The sequence below is a fragment of the Nematostella vectensis genome, chromosome 4 (genome assembly GCF_932526225.1).
Source record: "Nematostella vectensis chromosome 4, jaNemVect1.1, whole genome shotgun sequence".
NCBI classification, from domain to species: Eukaryota; Metazoa; Cnidaria; class Anthozoa; order Actiniaria; family Edwardsiidae; genus Nematostella; species Nematostella vectensis.
The window spans coordinates 10,595,819-10,615,371 of record NC_064037.1 but is presented as its reverse complement, the minus strand read 5'-3'; the positions used below and the strand labels follow the sequence as shown (position 1 = coordinate 10,615,371).

Genomic DNA, 19,553 nt, shown 5'->3' with positions numbered 1-19,553 from the left:
GATCCAGTGGTTCTTGGCAGGTCACTACATAGATCTTACAATACTTCACCCTGAATTGGATTTGTCGCGTCAGCAAAGTCAAGCAGGCGAAGGAAATTGGACAGTACCTCCCGTCCCTCAGACATTTATTTTCAAACAAAGTGACTTTTTACTTAAAAAGGGGGGTGGATATCCACCCCCCCCCCCCTGTATCCGCCCCTGTGATAAAAGGTACCCTGGTTCCAGAGCCTCGAACGTCCTGTGGCCAGCGATGTTGAGACTTGGGCCAATCGCATATCTTCAAGGCTTCAAATGTGTTTAAGCTATAAGGTAAATCCTTACTGCATAGTTTCTATGACAGAATCAGAGGCGGATCCAGAAGTTTAAAAAGGGGGGGCCGAAGCAAAAGTTTCAAGAAAGGGGGGGTGATTGTTCTTCCGTAAATTCCCTTATAATTTTTGTTATTTTTAAGCCAAATGTCTGAAAATAGGGGGCATATGAAGAAATCGTTGTCGTTTTAGGGGTCTGGTACCGAGGAATCTTAGTTTATTTTCAGAGACCTTCTTAACTGACTAAAGATAGTCACAGTAACAGTTTTTTCAGTCACAGTTTTTTCTTTCTGAATACAAGTCATAAAGTTTACGGAGCACATGCAGTACGGTTTTGACTAAACGTTAAAAAACACCTGTTAAAATGTCTGGAAAAAATTACATGCTGCAAAAAGTAGAGTGCAAAAAAGTGCTGAAAAGTTATACACTTATATATCTTAACGTTGTCAAAACTTTTTAAATCGGGTTAAAATAGAATAACATTTAAAAAAGTTATTGATACCCGGTCTCTCCCGGATTTATTAGTGAAGCGCTAAAATAGGGAGATTCACCATCATGCCATAACGAGCCACTTCAAGGGTATCACATAAAAGGCACGATGTTTGAAATAGAAGCTTTTGATGGTATTTTCTGAGTCGGGGCTGGCTCTAGGCGATATGCCTCTCTCGTTGATCGCCTCGTGGTGTGGGCAGGCTTGTCTTTTCGTAGCTGAGCACTCACACTGCTTTTTGCGTAGCCGGAAGGGGTAATACAAGCCTGGAAGCTTGAGGTGTTAGATGCTACCGTCTGGTGGGTTGGTTGGGCGGGACCTAGAAGCCTACTCCGTGGGATACTGCTAGTGTCGGTAGCTTGAGCCAGGGTGTAGCACGCTACTTGTAGAGGGGCATTGCGTCTGTCTTGGGGATTTTCAGATTCCTCTGTTAGCTTTGTTGTGCTGTCTTTATTGCTTCCTGGATTACTGGCAATCATTTTCGGTGTTGTAATGTGGAGGAACTCTTTCTCGGGAAGCGTCTTTGACTGAAAGTTTATAAAAAATAAAATACAAATTTTGCAATTAACCCCACTGAAATAGATAGCCGATCGTCGGTCAATAAATACCTCTATAATCAACGACAAAGACACAGACGAGAGAGACATATGAGAGAAACAGCAGACAGACAGACAACTTATCTATAAAAGTTTGCTCTTACATTTGTGACGTTGTCATTTGGTAGTTTAAGTGGTATAGTCTTGGCTGGGACGGCCTTGGTACTCTGTTTGTACACAGGCTGACTCTGTAAATGAAGAAATGTATATGCGTTTCATAGATGAAGGAATATTTTTGAGCATGGTAAAGATGTGAGTGCTTGATGCAGGTTTCCAGCTACCACTCCAAGGCAGCGTTGCGTGACTCTGACACGATCGGCTGCAAGGGAGACCCCCCGTGCGGATGCACTAAAAAAAAAAACCCAGATATTTAGAACCCTTGATGGAACTGCGTTTCAGATGACGAAGACTTTAAAGACTGCTACTTTGTATATAATATACCAGTAATAAAAAAAATCCTTATTTACCCTTCTTGAGTAACAGGCACCATAGCCACGACCCTTTCCATTTCCGTTGCCAACTGAGAGCATTGGGGGCCTGCAAACTTGTAACTCCACTTTTTTCACCGGTCGTATCTCGCTAGTTTTCTTTTCCTCATCGGGTACCGACCTTTTAACAAAATCACGGCAACTGGGTGATAAGATCAGCTTTTTTTCATAATCAAGCATGGTGCAAGGGGAAGCTTTTCCCTCAGAGTAATTCTTGGCAACTGAAGAGATAGAAAACCTACATTTTTCTGACCTTCTCAAGAGGACGGTTTCCTTTTTTGGGATGTCAAGCGTTTTTCTACTGGCAGAACTGTTGAAAGAATCGCTTTTTATCTCCTCTCTTAATTTATTTGCTTCTTTTTGTGATAACTTATCTTTAGTGTTCTTGGATGGAGTCTTTGGGGATGCCAGACAAGGGCTAACTCTAAGAATTCCAAATCCATTCTTTTGGTCTTCTTTGTCGTTCATATTGGATGTAGTAGAAACACAAAACTTGCAGAATGTCATATTTTCCGCCTTGCTGTGGGCCTGGGGAGGTTTAACTGCCTTTTTTGATTTTTGCACTTGGATCTGAACATGCCTTCTCGTGGCAGAGGCTGTGATAGTTTCTCGGTAATATCGCATATGCTCTGTGATGCGTTTGAAATGGTGGAACTTCATGGCTTTGTGAGGCGAAGCTGATCTTCCCAGCCTTGAGATGCGGCCGTCTTCTTGTCTCTCGCATTCTTGATTTGTTTGTGGTTTGATATTTTCTTTAACAAAGTCGCAACGCCTAGTAAACGTCTCCAAGTTTTTCGGCTCTCTTGCGGAGCTAGAGCGACTTCTGGAGCTACCTAATTTTGCGTCTCTTTTACTAGGCGATCTTTTGCTTTCGTCGTAATTCATCAAATAGCCTCCTTCGTGGTCTCGACTCGAGTCGCAAACTTGCCATGCAGTTAACAACACTTGTTTTCCACTCTGGCTCCTCGTATTCCGGTCTTCAAAACTGAGAAGTCCGTACACTGCCCATAAACCTTCATCTTGTTTGGCTGCCTCTGGCAGTGTCTTTTCGCTCCATGCATGACTCTTTTTTTCGATCTTTTCATCCGTTCCCAGCAATTCGTTCAGGGCGCTCAATTCGGTTTTCGTCTTGCATGAGCAAGGTAAATCATAAGTGCCTGAGCTCACACCAAGAAAAGCCATTAAATTAACTGAAAGAAAGACGATTCGAAATAGACGTTTCTTTTTTTGTAAAGTTCACTCGCTTCTTCAAATTTCTTTTTCGCGCCAAAAAGAGTAACACAGGAATCCCGTACAGGGAGCCCAAGTTAATGACGGATGGAATCCGAATGACTGAACAGTTTTACTCTTGCTCGCTAGAGCAATAAGCGCCCCCGTAAAAAGTTACTCTTTTTGTTATCAAACAATTAAAGTAGGGCGCCGAAAACGCGCAAAACGGTGAAACCACAGGAAGACCAACATTTACGGTGTTTGTAGACAAGCGGTGCGCGCGAGTTAGTTTTGGGAAAAGGCGGGAATATTTTAACAACAACAACAAATGTAATTTAATTAAAGTCGGATGCATAAAGTTTTAGTGTTCCAGGCGTGAAAATTGAGAGCAAAATACTGTACGGCAATGAACAATAAACGACCAAATACCGGAGGTAAAATTAGATAGAAAATATTTTATTGAAACAAATGAAACTTTGAACTATATTTGAGCTACATGAATTTTGTAACATTTTTGTTACTATTCTCTCAAGAATGTTATTGTTGTTGTTTGATACGATTTGTCACTTGCAGTTAATGGGAATCGTTCAATAATTCCAATTTTCACAAACAAAAGACGGCGAATAAAGCAAGCCTTGTACGCAAACCCCACAGAAGACATGACAAGCACCTACTTCGGCAATAACAACAACAACACGAACAACGATGGAGAAGAGGTCTCCTTTCTTGGTACAAACCCTACAGTAAATAGCTATACAGGTTTTGGTCCAGGTAATAACAACAGCTTTAAAAGCCCTGGAAGTTTTGGACGAAACCAAGGACAACCAAGCTCTTTCAACAAAAACGTGAACCAGGACGGATCAAGGCGAGGGTTTTCGTTCAGTTCGGGACTCGGGAAAAGAAACCAGTCAATTATGGACAGGAAGTCATTTCCTAACAACACCTTCGGTAGAGGGAATCAGAGTGGGCCAAACGGGAGAAATAACACAAACAAAATCAGCAATCCGAATTTGAAGACCTTGCCTCCCCCATTACCAAGGTGAGTATTCAAATTTATTGATTTTCTATGTATTGCGCAGAAAGGCACGCGCACACCACCAATATTTTATATTTGTTTTCATTATGTGGTTTAGTGTCAAACGACCACAAGAAAGCAAGTCATTTTCTTGGAAACAATGGAGTCCCCCCAAAAAATCTCCTGCACAGCCCCTTTTGTCAAGAACAATCAAGCCAAACGGGACAGGTCAACAGCTAGGGAGACCTCAAGAGCCCTCACAGGAACAGGTATTTTTATAGACTATCATCAGCATTGCCAAGAACTAACATTACCAAAGGTGGCAATGCAGGGCCTTAGCAGGCCTTAAATTATTGGGAGGCACAATACAGAAACATTAAGAAAATATGGGGATACAGCCATGCCCCTTTTGGTCATTTCCTTATAATTTTTTAAAATGTTGGGGGACATGCCCCCCCCCCCCTAATATGCCCATGCTCCCAGTGCCCCCCCTAATATGCCCATGCTCCCAGTGCCCCCCCCTAATATGCCCATGCTCCCAGTGCCCCCCCCTAATATGCCCATGCTCCCAGTGCCCCCCCCCCCCTAATATGCCCATGCTCCCAGTGCCCCCCCCCCAATATGCCCCTGCTCCCAGTGCCCCCCCCCCAATATGCCCATGCTCCCAGTGCCCCCCCCCCAATATGCCCATGCTCCCAGTGCCCCCCCCCCTAATATGCCTATGCTCCCAGTGCCCCCCCAATATGCCCATGCTCCCAGTGCCCCCCCCCCCAATATGCCCCTGCTCCCAGTGCCCCCCCCCCAATATGCCCATGCTCCCAGTGCCCCCCCCCCCAATATGCCCATGCTCCCAGTGCCCCCCCCCTAATATGCCTATGCTCCCAGTGCCCCCCCAATATGCCCATGCTCCCAGTGCCCCCCCCAATATGCCCCTGCTCCCAGTGCCCCCCAATATGCCCATGCTCCCAGTGCCCCCCCCCCCCAATATGCCCCTGCTCCCAGTGCCCCCCCAATATGCCCATGCTCCCAGTGCCCCCCCCCCCCCAATATGCCCATGCTCCCAGCACCCCCCCCCCCAATATCAATCAATCAATCAATCAATCAATCAATTAATATATTTTATTTGGTACCCTTATACATGATTATATATCAGGTGTTTTTCCAAATAGTTAAGATAAAAAGGAGGTTGTCATTATCCGTGGTGTGCATTTATTCTTTTAGGCATTCAAATCTTTTTCTTGTGCAGTCAAAAATATATTTTGCAGTTTCCCTGTTAATGATCTCGTTTCTTTGATCCATGGTAATAATAAAAAGGAAAGCTCTTTCAGATGTCATTGCATTTAAGTTGATATTAGTTTTGTCTTTGATAACACTATAGTATGCCTTTCTAATCGCGTTGTATGTAGGGCATTTTACAAGAAAGTGTTCTTCGTTTTCTATTCCATTTTTGCAAATCGTGCACCTCCTCTCATTTGGGGGCACATATGGTTTGGCATGTCTACCTGTTTCGATGGCCAAATTATGATTGCTTAGTCTTAATTTTGTGACGGCAATTCTGTGTTGTACATTATTAATTTGGGTAAGATATTTTTCAAGTTCGTAGACCACCTTGAAGGTCCTGAAAGTTCGCAATTTATTCTTTTGGCGTGGGTCTCTTCTACTATCATTGTGAATCTCACTTAGCCACACCTGTCGCTCGATATCTTCAAAGCGCATCTTTATTAACTTTATAGACGTGTTTGGGGCATCAAGCCATATATAGCCCAAGCCTGCTCGATCTAAAATGTTTTTCAGTTTGTGCACCCAAGTTACCTTGCTGTTATTTTCTAAAGAATCTAGGAAAGCCAACACAGCAAGTTTACTGTGGTCAGAATTTATCATTTTTTGCCAATATTTTATTGCTCTACATTTGGCTTTTAAACGCATTGGAAATCTACCGACCTCGGATCTACATGCATTAGAACTGCAGTACCTGTTGACGCCTAGCAGCCAACGTATAAACCTTGTGTGTACAGATTCTATGGGGTCTTTTTCTAGTTTGTCATTGCAGTCTGTTCCCCACACCTCGCTACTATATAATAGAATTGGGGTTACAAGGGTATCAAAGAGCCTAAGTGTTAGAGTTATTTTGTCTCTAAAGTGGTTTCCCATTTCTTTTCGAAGCTTATACAAAGCTTTTAGTCCGACCTTCTTTATTTCTTGCTTTGCTAGGCTGAAGTTCCCAAAGGTGCTAAAATGCACCCCAAGGTATTTATATGACTTGACAATGTCAACTTTACTGTTTCTGTATTTAAAGAGATAGTTGTTCATTGTTTTCCCAGAGTTATTAAATATCATTATCTTAGTTTTTTCTAGATTAACAGTGAGTTTTGCTTCATCACAAAATTCGCTTAGTTTGTCTAAATATTTTTGTAGCCCCAAATCGTCGGCATAAAGTAAACAACTAATAGGTCGTGAATTGAGTTCGACATCGTTGCAATTTCTTACTGTATTTAGTTCCTCGGACAAGCTGCTGAGATAAAAATTAAATAGTGTCGGGGAAATCATACATCCCTGTTTCACTCCGTTGTAACACCTAAAGGCTGGCGTTAACAGATTTCTAATTTTGACTGAGGACTTATCATTTGTGTAAATTGATTTCAAAACTTCAAGAAATCGCCCTGTTACGCCTGAACGCTCTAGCTTATCAAAAAGTTTGTGTCTTGGTACTCTGTCGAAAGCTTTACTGAAATCAACATAACACGTAAATAGGAAGTTTTGTTTCTTTTTTGGCTTTGCTTTAACGTATTTGTCAATCAAAGATTTTAGGATGAAAATACTATCCACTGTTCCATGCTCTTTTCTGAATCCTCCCTGCTCAGGTTTGATTATTTTTCTTTCGACAAGGTAATTGTACAATCTGTTGTTCATTATGGATGTGAAAACTTTCCCTAGTGACGAGAGTAAGGTAATACCTCTAAAATTTTCCGGTTTACTTGGATCTCCTTTTTTCAGGATCGGTACTATCAGACCATAACTCCAGCTAGATGGGTATTCCCCACTATTCAAAATTTTATTAAACAAAATTTGTAATGGCTTTTTCAGAGTTTCTTCGCCGCACTTTAATACTTCGTTTAAAATATTATCAGCGCCGGGTGCTTTACCCGTTTTTAGACTTTTTATGGCGTTAGTTATTTCGAGTTCCGTGAATTCGTGATCCAATGGCCCTTGCCTATTGTTTATTCGCGTTTTTTCTACTTCTTCCATTGTATTTTGTGATTCTATTGTCGCGTTTAATTGTTCGAAGTGCTGATGAAAAACAGCAGCTTCTTCGGGTCTAATTTGATGTGATTGTTTATGTGTATTGCTGTTGAAAATCCTATTTATTTGTTTCCAAGTGTTTTTAGAGTTTCTGAAATCGATACTGTTTACTATACTATTATAATGCGTATACTTTTTCCGCCTACAGAGTTTTTTAAAAGACTTCTTTTTTTCCTTCAAGACGGCTCCTAGCTCGCGTTGGTCAGGCTGCTTTGAAAGTAATTTGCCTAGTGAGCGTAAATTTTCTTTTTCATTTTTACATTCCTTGTCGAACCACATTTTGTTAACGCTGCTCTCTTTAATGTCATTGTTTTGGTAGCGCAGTCCTGCGTTTTCGCATGCGGAAAAGAGCGTTTCTGTAAAAAGATCTACTGATGTGTCTACGCAATTATTATTTAAAGCCGCATTTAAATTTGTTTGCACTTCTTCGGACTCGAACAATAGCTTTGACTCGCTACTGATCTCGTTATTCCAGCGCAATCTTTTGAGCTCACTTAGTTGTACGTTTTCTGAATTATCCTTTTGTTTAAATGTAAATTTCAGGTTTAGACTGCATGAAAGCGAACAGTGATCAGTCAGGTGTGGCTGGTGTGGCTGGCCAATATGCCCATGCTCCCAGTGCCCCCCCCCCCCCCCCAATATGCCCATGCTCCCAGTGCCCCCCCCCACAATATGCCCATGCTCCCAGTGCCCCCCCCCCCCAATATGCCCACGCTCCCAGTGCCCCCCCCCCCCCCCCAATATGCCCATGCTCCCAGCGCCCCCCCCCCCCCCAATATGCCCCGGCTACTGCCCTGCAATGGTGTTTTGTCAGACTGGATTTGAATATCAACAACAGAGAGTGCTAAAGCTTAACATAAGAGCCATGCTAATGTCAGTGAAATGAGGTAGAATTTTTGTTTCAGTCCCAGTTGCCAATAAAACAAGTGAATCCACAAAAAGACCATGCAGACCATAGCCTTAGAATGATAACAGCAACAGTCAAGAATCTTCAACAGTGGAGTCTACACAAAGATCAGCTAACAATGTTGTTTGAAGTCTTTGGTACTGTATATTGATATCTCATACAAAAAGGCTTGGCCAGCCCTTTATCTTCCATTCGGTACAAAGCCCCTCCCTCCAACCACATTGAAAACGACAAACTTTTTTTTTCTTCAAAAAGAGTGTTATACCCTGGAAAGTGAAAAATAGATTAGGTTAGAACATTTGAACACACCCGATTTGGCATTATTTAAGGTTGATTTTGATGATTATTCTATCCTAATTTCTTTATCTTGAAGGCATACTTGACTCAGCAGTGGCTCCCAGCCCACAAGCTAAAGGAAAAAACTTTGTGCTGAAGGATAACACTGGCTCCATCAGGTGTGGTGTTAACTATTATAGTGATCATACCACACATCATTTCTTGATGGTACTGTTACTAATGACCTATGTTCAATTATTGCGTATTTACATTGGCACAGTTGTTCTTTGTGCTTGTCTTGCAAAGCTCTTATCTGCATTGGTGCAATGCTTCCATCCCCACTAGCAATGGTCATGCAACACTGGGGATGGGAGTGTTATGTGCCTGATGACAGAGGAAAAAATGGCATGAAATTTTCCAATTCTCAATATATAAGCTCAAGATTCCGCATACAAGAAGTTCCTCTGACCAAATTATTAATTCCAATTTTAAAAGAAATTTAGAAGATAGAAAATTTAGATATTGGCGAGAAAATTTGGCTTAAAGTTCTTAAAACCTCACTTATATCAATCTAGCCAAAACAAAGTATTGATAAACTTTCAAATTCTGAAAAGGGAATTGAATATGATTGAAATTTGAATTTTCTACAGATCTTTAAAAATTTTCCTGGCTGCGCGGAAGGAGATTGAATCGAGTGAATAATTCCAAGTTTTGGAGGGAAAATCTGAAACAACATATTTCCCTATATGTTGTAGGTTTCAAAAACAGCGCGCACTCGTGAGAATGTTGCCATTCTTGATTGCGAATGCAGCGTGCACGCACAATGCAAAAACAATTCAAAGACTAAAAAATAACTGCTAAATTTTGCAGGTTAAATAATCATTTGACTACCAGGTTGAGATATAAAGATGACGGTAAAAGTTGTAACCACACAACATTCTTCAGCAATACCTAAGAAGACATGAAGACGGGAACCGGTTAAGCGCGCGCATATGTTTTCTTGTTGTAATTTGGTTGACATCTCAATCTACGTCACAAATGAATGGACCCGGGCCGTTCAGTTCACAGCCTTTTTTTCGAAGGTTGACCAAAATACCTCTATATTACAGATTTGAGTTATTTGCCCAAATGCGTGTTTTATAGGGTCCATACGGACCACATACCATTTGGAAGATGAAAATATAAAGAATTGACAAAGTCTATCAACTCTGAAAGGTTATATGGACTTTAATGTCTGATCAAAACCCTGACTTCTCCCTAAAAACGAGGAGAATTCATACTTTGAACATTTGAAAATTGCACTTCAAGACTCATATCTCGGAGACGAATCCATGAGAAAAAAATACTTTTTGGTATGTTGGTTTCCATAAGGTAAGGAACCTTTATGCAAAAATTCAAGCTTCCCGAAGTTAACCAGACCTTATTTTGGAAAAACTTGACATTTTTTGCTCTGTCGTGCCTGACACTAAGAACAGTTGCACGGGAGACTACACTGTAATGGATAACATGTCTTTAGTAATCCCTGTGCAAGTTCTTTTTTTTTCCAGGTTATATCAAGGGATGATTCCCTTGGGTTCAATAGAACCACTTTTTTCAGTAAAATTTTGCTTAACCTTTGGATCAGACAATTGCTGGCATAGCAGACCTTGTTTGTTTTTCATAAATTGAGCGACCCTTGATTTACCACTTATTTCCACCTTTTTAATGAGGATATTTGAATAACACAAATAATAACTCTCTTTTGTTTTTCTTCCAGGTGCACATTTTGGGAAATGGTGAGCTTTTTTAGGCAGGCACCTTGTTTTGAAATTTTTATTTTATTAAAATAATTTGCTTTCAAATCTAGGACCGCATGCTGCCAAGATTGATCCGAGGACAACCACACAGGTAAAATGAGGGCTTGTTGTAAAAAATACACACACTTTGTACCAAGGTTCACACAAGAAAAGGTCATAAATAACAAAAGGTCATGGTCAGCAATTTTCTACATGACTGATGAAGAATCTGAATATCTGCTCATTAAAATAAAAAAAACCTGAATCCGACATGTTTGTTTGCTTTCTGGATATTGGAAGCACTAAATCTGAAGCATGGAGAAAATGTATTTCCCCATGCTTCATTTATACTAACAGTAAAATGGAGCTGTCTTTATTGTAGTTTGAAATGAATCTTAGTGATTCAAAGGATTCAGTTTGTTGCTTATTAGCTCATTTGCAGAAAAAGTCATCCAAGTTGTAAACTGAAACATCACATGCGTTCCTTGCTCAATGATCAAGGTGTGTTTCCTTTTACTGCAGATGTGTTGGTTTTGTGGAAAGGCAGAATGGTGTATTTATCTGTGTAAGCATCAGACCAACAAGTCCCAATGAACACAGGGTTACCACAGCAAGCCAGAGTGCCTCTGAAAAGGCTATGCAGGAATGCTTGGCTAGTTTTAGAGAACATTGATCCAGAGCATTTTGTTTCAAAAACTAAGCCTTATTAAAAAAGAGTTACTGCATGTATACAAAATAAAATGTACTGTTTTGTTTTTCAAAGGTATGTTTCCAAATTCTCTATACAGCCTTACATGTCTGACATATTTATTTATTGTATAGCTAATATGTTGCTTACTAGAATGGATTCCTCAAAATTCAAACTACTTATGTTTTTCAATCTTATAATTTGATAAATAAAAACATTTTATAACATAACTGATCAAAAAGTGTGTGAGAAAGTAGTTACTGTAGCTATAGCTAAACATTGCATCTAATACCGTAACCATGACATGCATACTTTTGGCTCAAAACAGTTCCTTGACTCATGCTGTCCATGTAAAAACCTTACAACACATCACAGTTGCAATATACAGTATGTAACCGAAACGTTGGTCTTGTTTCTGTCCTTGCCTGAAATTTGTGTTTTTGCAAAGCAAGCTGAATGGTCTAATTTCAGTCCTTGCTCAGTGTTTTGCGTCTTTGTACAGTATTTGCTGTTCATCCATCTTATCAACCATATCTTGCTAGTGGTTAGTTCGATCCCGTGATGTGTAAGTAATTCCCCTGGACTTAAGTTCTCTCACTATATGACTAGGAAGTTTCCCTGTGACTGATACAGCGTAGCATCCTTTAACCTTGCTTTCTATTAATAAATGGTAACAATACATCAGCCTTTGGATATTACTGTATAAGACAGGGCTTCTGGAATTACGCAGAAAAAAACTAAAATTACGCGGGATTTTTTGCTAAATTACGCGGAAAATCAATCGTTATGTGCTAAATTACGCGGGATTTTGCAATACATTTTTCTTTAAAAATCAAAATTTCGTGGGATTCTTTAATGAATTATGCGCTAAATTACACGGAATATCAACTGTAACGCCCAAACTCGCCGTAAAAGTACGAAATAACTTGAAAAGGTTAATTTTTTTGCGCGAAGATATCTTAGGCGAGTTTTCATTGGCTCCTAGCCACCAGCCAATTAAAAAAGGTATTTTATTATTAGTCCTAGGCCTTCGCGGTTTAGCAAAGAATGCCTAGTCATTTTATTTGTTTTTGAAATTCAGTTCGAAATATCGCTTTCTTACGAAGAATATATCTCTTTTACGAGAAATAGAGGTAAGAACCCTAAAAGAACACATCAGCTGTGCACTTAAATGTTTTGTCTTTCAAAATTTAGCCAAATTACGCGGGATTACGTGGAAATTTGTGGGTTACGCGGAGAAAGCCAAATTACGCGCTTCCGCACAAGCGCGTAATTCCAGAAGCCCTGATAAGAAGATCACTAATAAGATTAAAAAAGAGCTAATATAACAAAAAATAATGAATGAGTAAGATGACCTGGTCGACAAGTCATATGTACAAAAAAAATCCTTTTGTTGAACATCCAGAAATCTAATATTCTATTGTTACTGTAATTTGGCAACTCTTGGTAAACCAAGGCTAAGCCTTACCTATTCTCTGCCACCGTGCAACCCAACTGTCCTCTGTAGAGATGATAGATATTACCCTACAGAAAAAAACATTTTCCATAGTCAACACAATGCTCTCTCATTTTAACAGACAACATTCAAGTCAGGGGAGGATACAGGAGAACCAAAAGGGGGGCCAAAGCAAGAGGTTCAAGAAAGGGGGTCGGATTCATTGTTTTTCAGTGGACATCCATTTCTTTAGAATATGTGAATATGGAACGCATTATCATTAGTAAACATATGGAAATACATTTCTGTGCAAAGGCTGACAACTGGAAGCATAGAGGATTTGCATGTTGACCCTTCAGCAACACTAGCAGGTTTCTAATATAAGACTGCCTTGTGGAGCAGATGCTTCTACTTATCTATTAGTTAAAGTTGAACTTCGGGTTGCTGTTTGTCATTCAGAAATGGCCACCAGCCTCCCCTTGTGATAAACAACTAGGAATTATACAACCTAGTTCCACTATACCCAGCAATTTTATAAGATGCATAAAACAGTCTTTCCACTTCTTCAAAAACCTTGTATTGGAATCGAATCCTCTTACCCATCAAAATTAGGACTTGTGCAAGAAAGGATATTCTCCTTGTTGTTTTTCAGGCGAAGATATTTCTCACAATTCTCGCATCCATCGTACTCAAACTGTTCTAAAGTCTAAACAAAATAATAGAAAATTTTGATTGATTAGAAGCTGTCACGACACAAAACGAATACCTGAACTAGTGTTATTAGGAAGGTCCATGATCTCCGACTGGAAATACAGTACGCAAATCTAAATGTCCAATAAGTCAAGAAAGTCTACGAATCACCTTTATAAGTGAGCAAAGCAAACAAGCTCGAAGATTGCGTAGCTCTTTGGGGATTGTTTCCATCGCCATTTTCAAAACTTTAATTTCGTTTCACGTGTAGATGTCAGCGGCTTACCATTCAGAGTACGCGCGAAAAGACTCGCCCCAAACTCTTTCAATCGTCTCTTTCAAAATGGCAGAGAAGATAAAAGAAAGGATTCTGAATTTTAACATCGGAGTATTAGGTCACGTAGACAGTGGGAAAACATCTCTAGCAAAAGCGCTCAGTACTACAGCCTCCACCGCATCGTTTGATAAAAATCCACAGAGCCAAGAGCGTGGAATCACGCTAGATCTGGGGTTTTCGTCCTTTCAAGTTGCTCTGCCGGAGCATTTGCGCAGCGCTGGGAGCGAGCATGATTTGTTACAGATGACCCTGGTGGACTGTCCGGGACACGCATCGCTCATTAAGACTATCATTGGTGGCGCGCAGATCATTGGTGAGCTTCCTTATTTCGTAATACTAATGATTTGTTTATGCTGACACCTACTTCAAAAGTTTGCAGTTTGACTAAATGTGTGGTGTGCTTTGTGGTTATCAAATGGATAAGCAAATAAGCGTGAATATCAAAAAAACTTATTAATATTTTTTGAAGATATAGCATTCTTGATAATGGCCTTTAAACATGCACAGGCCCAGGCCCGTACCCAGGATTTTTTGCGAAATCCGATAAATTGGACCTAATTTTTCTGTGGTTGAAGGGGGGGGGGGGGGGGGGGGGGGGGAGGGGGGAAGGAGGGAGTTTTCTGATAAAAATCTAAAAATCTGACCACCCCTGAAAGAACAAAAAGAGATTTTTTTCCTTTTTGCAGTATCTCCACAAGACATGTATTGTCAGATTTGTCTACAAATACAAGTCTGACCTAGCTTATGCTTTATAGTTTTCTCTACAAATAGCACATCTATTGAGAACCAAAAGTGGACTTTTGGCCGTTCTGGGGGGGTGCGCCCCCTGGATACAGGCCTGAGGGCTGTCAAAGACCATATTTAGCAATTGGAGGGACTGCAGAATACCTATTGCACGCAAAGCTACACCTTTTTAAAAACTGGTCCATGCGTCTCATTCTTTTACTCATCCACTGGCACTGGTCAACCCATCAACTCCTTACATTTTTCCATTTGTTTCTGGGTTTTACACATACTGTTCACAAGTTGACAGATTTATTGCAACCAAAACTGTAATAAAATACAATAGAGTCAGTGTCAGTCAACCTTTCAAACAGTTTCTGCAATGCTCCCATCCCCAATAAGGTGCCATGCAATGCTCACATCCCTACAAGCAATGGCCATGCAACACCCCCATCCCCACTAGCTATAGTTGTGCAATGCTCCAATCCCAACTAGCAATTATGACACATGAATTCATAATTACTCAATGATGATTATCATAGGAAATAGAAGAATCAATATATGTTAAGATGATGCTTATTGTGTATGTCATTATGCCATATGTTTCTGCAGATATAATGTGCTTGTTGTGTAATATGTTATCATGTCATGTATCCGCAGATATGATTCGCTTGTTGTGTGTATGTTATCATGCCATGTATCTGCAGATATGATGATGCTGGTTGTGGATGTCACAAAGGGTGTACAGACACAGACAGCTGAGTGCCTGGTGATTGGTGAGATCCTCTGTCAGAAGATGGTTGTTGTGCTAAACAAGGTTGACTTGCTCAAACCAGAGAAACGGGATTCCTTTATAGAAAAGGTACAATGCACCTAAACCTATAAAGGCGTCATTTGTAAAGTTTAAAAATTGGGAGATTTGATTAATAAACCAAAATGTGTCAAAAAGTTTGTAACTAGCCACCAATCCCCACTGGTTTACTTTTGAACTCATTTGCTTTTTCCCTTCAAATCCAGATGTCAAAGCGCCTCACCAAAACTCTAGAGAACACACGCTTTGCAGGCAGCCCCATCATCTCAGTTGCTGCGAAACCAGGAGGTCCAGAGGCCCCAGTCTCTGAATCCATAGGAGTCACCCAGCTGATTAACAAGCTGAGGGAGATGTCTTATATTCCCGAAAGGACAACGTCAGGATCTCTGCTTTTTGCTGTTGATCACTGTTTCTCCATCAGAGGACAAGGTACCATCATGACAGGAACTATCCTTAGTGGCAGTGTCTGTGTAAATGACACAGTGGAAATACCCTCATTAAAAGTTACCAAGAAGGTCAAATCCATGCAGATGTTTAAAAAGCCTGTGGATAAAGCGTCACAGGGAGACAGAGTAGGAATTTGTGTTACCCAGTTTGACCCCCATTTGCTTGAGAGGGGCATTGTGTGCAGCCCTTCAAGTGTGCCAACAGTGTTTGGGGGTATTATCTCTGTAAGAAAGATTTCATATTACAAGGGGGCTATCACAACCAAGTCCAAATTCCATATTACTATTGGGCATGAGACAGTGATGGGAAAGCTGCAGGTTTTTGGGCTTGCTCCTGACTCTGAAGGTGATGAGTTCAACTTTGATCAGGAGTACATTTACCAGGATGAGGTAGCTGATGCCTCAAAACAGGCAGATGGCAGCAAAAACGAGGATGAGAAGCAGATGCCCATGGCAAAGCACCAATGGCTTGTGGTGGAATTTGAAAAACCTGTGTCTTGCCCGGAGCACTCGCTTGTGATAGGCTCACGTCTTGATGCAGACATTCATCTCAACATGTGCAGAATTGCATTCCATGGTAAACTCATCATCCCATTCAAGGATAAGTCCTATTCAGAGACGATCTTATCCAAGCTTAAAGTTTATAAGACAAAATGTCGAGAAGGGATCGTAGAGCGAATGTCAGATGAGTACTCAGTGATAGCCAGATCTTTGTTCAAAAAAGAAACCAACATCCAGACATTTACAGGGATGAAAGTGAATCTCTCGACAGGTGAATGTGGTACCATAGAGGGTGGATTTGGCCAGAGTGGGAAGGTGAAGATTAGGATTCCAGGCGGTCTTCTACCAGACACAGCCAAGCAGCTAGCGGGGGCCAGCAAGAAGAAAGGGAAGGGTGCACAAGCAGTAGAGGAGGGTGAGGAGAGTGTCAAAGGGAATATTAAGGTGATATTAGAGTTTAAAAGATACATCCATGATACCAAGAAGAAGATGGTACAAAGCTGATATCAGGGAATCAGTAATTAAAATGATGATCATTCAAAATCATTGATTATTAGAGTTGATATAGAAATCATTATCAAATCTTTGAACTGGGGACATACTGTCACGATTGTTCAAATTATGAAGTGCTACCTATTTAATAATAGGTCAAGTTCTGGACCAACAGTATAATCTAGAATAACAATTTTTGTCTTAAAAGAAAGAAATACTACATCTTTCATGCTATATTAAACCCATTCTTATAAAATATTAGCTGTTTTCATATATAGCTTGATTAAAACCAGCAAAAAGAATTACTTATTATAAGCAATGCATAAGAATATATTCGTAGGGCCGAGTTTCTTGACCGATTGTTTTTGAAAGCAATTATGTTTTGTATGATGCAAAAGTTAAAAACTCTTTTGGTTTTGCCAAAAGTTTGTTTGCTTTTGCCTACCTTCGGTGAAGTTCAAACGTCGCATTACCCATCATGAGCCGTATTCAATGCAAATGCATGCAAATGAATCGAGTCGATTGTTTCATCTTCATTTGCATGTATTCGCATTGAATACGGCTAATGGATAATACGACGTTTGAACTTAGCCTAATTGTCACAGGACAAGTAATAGCGGCAAATTTATCATGAACTATTGACATGTTTTGTCTGTAAGCAATTTTCAAGTCATTTTTTAATATCACGAAACTTGCAGTACAGAAAAAAAGAGTTATTGAATCGAATTGTGCTAGATAAAATACTGAATTGAGTCTTCCTTCAAAACCGTAAAACAATGAATGAATCCAACAAACTTGCATTTAGGAAAAATCTTCCCTTTGGACGTTAGCACGATGATGACATTGAAGTAATGAAAGCTCAGACTACACAAAAAATTCTCACCAATAAAGGCAGTGATAACGAAATTCCTCCGCCTTTTTTCACACCTGTTATCAAAGATAAGCGTTCCTAAGCATGACAGAAGAAGCTACGATATATGGTTAATATGGTATCATTGGATATCTGGAAATATCTTATGTAGATATAAACGCATAATTAAGTACCATACTCTAGTCCCTTAATCACAAAATCAGCAATTTGTCAAAATCTTGACACATTTTTAGGAGTTATGGCGCTCGGTGTGCAAAATCTTTATCATTTTAGTGTTCGGAATGTTTAGAAATTCATTAGTTATCGCTGAAGGTCTTAAGTATCTCTGATAATTAAGCGTTTTTCAGGACGATTTTTAGTGCTGCTTGCAGCCGGTATCTGGTATTTTATGGCGTTGTTTCGGTTTAGGCCTTTTATTTCCAAGTTTGCGATAAGCTGGTATCGGGCTAGTCAAAGACGCATCAACGCATTCATTTTGCATGTTTTTTAAACTTCTGATTGTTGGCTCGCAATTAATGATCAGTTTTAGTATTTCCTGATTGCTGAATAAAAAAAACAAATTTTGAAGGTTATCTTTTGTTTTTCCTGTCCTATTCTATGGGAAAATATATCTTTCAAGCACGGTCACCACTTCAAGTTCAAGTATTGCCAGATTTACTCCTCGTTATAATAAGATAGTTTATCGGTGGTAAAAAAGAGCCCTTTAAGTAGTATATGGCGATAAGAGAGGACCATTACTGTCGAATCCGTTGTATCGCGACGCCGCATTTTCAAAACATCGATCTGTTTTTGTCTTTTGGGATTTTCTGTTCCACCAATCAGATTCTTGCCATCTCTCGCCTAGTGCAGTTGCCTGGCTTTCTGTCGCGACAATGTCTGGTTTTTGTCCAAAGGGAAGCCAGGGAAGTGCAAAAGCGAGATTCTGATTGGCTCAGAATGGTTTTACTGACACGGAACAGAAAACCAAAACAAATCGTGTTTTGAAAACGCGGGTCGCGATACAACGGATTCGACAGTAATAGGTCGTGTGAGTTTGTAGCTTTGTGAGTCCTGTCACACTGACCAGAAATCCTTCTTTTCGCAGACCGATATGAAACTATTAAGTAATATCCTATGAAATAAAGGGCGCAAATTCAAGGGCTAGAAATGATTTGATGTTCCAATAAAGCGAAGCGGTTCTCCAAGTGGCTCAAAGTATGGGTGAGACTCTGAGCTCTTGTGTACCAGCCTAACAAAATTGCAAGCTGTCTCGAGTTTCAAGTGGGATTGGCTGAAAGCACTTTCATTGTTGAACCAAAGCTATAGTTGGTCTGAAATCCATTTGGCTCTCTTATGGGGATCGTTTATTGGTGTATTTCTAGAACAGATTTGAATGCATAGTGCTGACCCTCTCTTGGTGTAAGAGATAGATAATATAATAAACAATGGGTGAGTTTTGTTTAATCTGTGACACAATGTTGATGTTTAATATTTTATTTGGGTTTTGCTTTTTTTGGCCATATTTGCATTCGGGATCAGGTTTGGGGAGAAAGGATCTGACGGGCTTTATTTGGTTACATCCGGGGTATCCACGCTAGCAGGAAAGGATACGATAGCCTTTTTATTTGGTTACATCCGGGGTATCCACGCTAGCAGATCATTCGGTTGCCTTTTTGTTTGGTTTCATCCGGGGTATCCACGCTAGCAGGGTAGGATACGATGGCCTTTTTGTTTGGTTACATCCGGGGTATCCACGTTAGCAGATCATTCGGTTGCCTTTTTGTTTGGTTACATCCGGGGTATCCACGCTAACAGGGGAGGATACGGTGGGCATTTTGTTTGGTTACATCCGGGGTATCCACGCTAGCAGGGTAGGATACGGTGGGCATTTTGTTTGGTTACATCCGAGGTATCCACGCTAACAGGGTAGGATACGGTGGGCATTTTGTTTGGTTACATCCGGGGTATCCACTCTAACAGGGTAGGATACGGTGGTCATTTTGTTGGTTACATCCGGGGTATCCACGCTAGCAGGGTAGGATACGGTAGGTATTTTGTTTGGTTACATCCGGGGTATCCACGCTAGCAGGGTAGGATACGGTGGGTATTTTGTTTGGTTACATCCGGGGTATCCACGCTAGCAGGGTAGGATACGGTGGGTATTTTGTTTGGTTACATCCGGGGTATCCACGCTAACAGGGAAGGATACGGTGGGC

At 40.5% G+C, this 19,553-nt stretch overlaps 4 protein-coding genes across 5 annotated transcripts; 2 read left to right on the top strand and 2 right to left on the bottom strand.

Moving 5' to 3' along the window:
* Positions 1 to 499: 499 nt before the first annotated feature.
* On the bottom strand, positions 500 to 3,403 carry LOC116618992. Of its 2 annotated transcripts, none has more exons than XM_032383277.2 (3): positions 1,862 to 3,403; positions 1,499 to 1,742; positions 500 to 1,325 (listed from the first exon to the last, which is right to left on the bottom strand). In XM_032383277.2, the coding sequence occupies exons 1-2, from the start codon at positions 3,062 to 3,064 to the stop codon at positions 1,524 to 1,526; spliced, it is 1,422 nt and encodes a 473-aa protein (XP_032239168.2). In that variant the 5' UTR covers positions 3,065 to 3,403; the 3' UTR covers positions 500 to 1,325; positions 1,499 to 1,523. The 2 variants fall into 2 exon arrangements, with proteins under 2 accessions (XP_032239168.2, XP_032239167.2); XM_032383276.2 differs by having other exon boundaries at positions 1,499 to 1,582.
* LOC5513680 (spermatogenesis-associated protein 22) lies at positions 3,387 to 11,282 on the top strand. The gene is made up of 8 exons (XM_001633879.3): positions 3,387 to 3,525; positions 3,665 to 4,130; positions 4,225 to 4,375; positions 8,312 to 8,450; positions 8,687 to 8,768; positions 10,346 to 10,364; positions 10,436 to 10,476; positions 10,887 to 11,282. Exons 1-8 carry the CDS (start codon positions 3,498 to 3,500, stop codon positions 11,035 to 11,037), a joined length of 1,077 nt encoding a protein of 358 aa, XP_001633929.1. The 5' UTR covers positions 3,387 to 3,497; the 3' UTR covers positions 11,038 to 11,282.
* LOC5513739 (transcription elongation factor SPT4-A) lies at positions 10,269 to 13,495 on the bottom strand. The gene is made up of 4 exons (XM_001633925.3): positions 13,349 to 13,495; positions 13,087 to 13,193; positions 12,521 to 12,576; positions 10,269 to 11,709 (listed from the first exon to the last, which is right to left on the bottom strand). Exons 1-4 carry the CDS (start codon positions 13,415 to 13,417, stop codon positions 11,591 to 11,593), a joined length of 351 nt encoding a protein of 116 aa, XP_001633975.1. The 5' UTR covers positions 13,418 to 13,495; the 3' UTR covers positions 10,269 to 11,590.
* On the top strand, positions 13,489 to 18,801 carry LOC5513699 (selenocysteine-specific elongation factor). The gene is made up of 3 exons (XM_001633880.3): positions 13,489 to 13,827; positions 14,945 to 15,099; positions 15,255 to 18,801. The coding sequence occupies exons 1-3, from the start codon at positions 13,521 to 13,523 to the stop codon at positions 16,497 to 16,499; spliced, it is 1,707 nt and encodes a 568-aa protein (XP_001633930.1). The 5' UTR covers positions 13,489 to 13,520; the 3' UTR covers positions 16,500 to 18,801.
* Positions 18,802 to 19,553: the final 752 nt, after the last annotated feature.

Coding starts and splice junctions, on each gene's coding strand:
- LOC116618992 (XM_032383276.2), bottom strand. CDS start 3,064: ATGGCTTTTCTTGGTGTGAGCTCAGGCACTTATGATTTACCTTGCTCA. Junction 1,583..1,861: donor GTGCCTGTTACTCAAGAAGG/GTAAATAAGGAT, acceptor CTTCATTTACAG/AGTCAGCCTGTGTACAAACA. Junction 1,326..1,498: donor CAAATGACAACGTCACAAAT/GTAAGAGCAAAC, acceptor ATAAACTTTCAG/TCAAAGACGCTTCCCGAGAA.
- LOC5513680 (XM_001633879.3), top strand. CDS start 3,498: ATGAACAATAAACGACCAAATACCGGAG. Junction 3,526..3,664: donor TAAACGACCAAATACCGGAG/GTAAAATTAGAT, acceptor TGTCACTTGCAG/TTAATGGGAATCGTTCAATA. Junction 4,376..8,311: donor AAGAGCCCTCACAGGAACAG/GTATTTTTATAG, acceptor TTTTTGTTTCAG/TCCCAGTTGCCAATAAAACA.
- LOC5513739 (XM_001633925.3), bottom strand. CDS start 13,417: ATGGCGATGGAAACAATCCCCAAAGAGCTACGCAATCTTCGAGCTTGT. Junction 13,194..13,348: donor TGCTTTGCTCACTTATAAAG/GTGATTCGTAGA, acceptor TATTTTGTTTAG/ACTTTAGAACAGTTTGAGTA. Junction 11,710..12,520: donor TGCACGGTGGCAGAGAATAG/GTAAGGCTTAGC, acceptor ATTTATTAATAG/AAAGCAAGGTTAAAGGATGC.
- LOC5513699 (XM_001633880.3), top strand. CDS start 13,521: ATGGCAGAGAAGATAAAAGAAAGGATTCTGAATTTTAACATCGGAGTA. Junction 13,828..14,944: donor TGGTGGCGCGCAGATCATTG/GTGAGCTTCCTT, acceptor ATGTATCTGCAG/ATATGATGATGCTGGTTGTG. Junction 15,100..15,254: donor GGGATTCCTTTATAGAAAAG/GTACAATGCACC, acceptor CTTCAAATCCAG/ATGTCAAAGCGCCTCACCAA.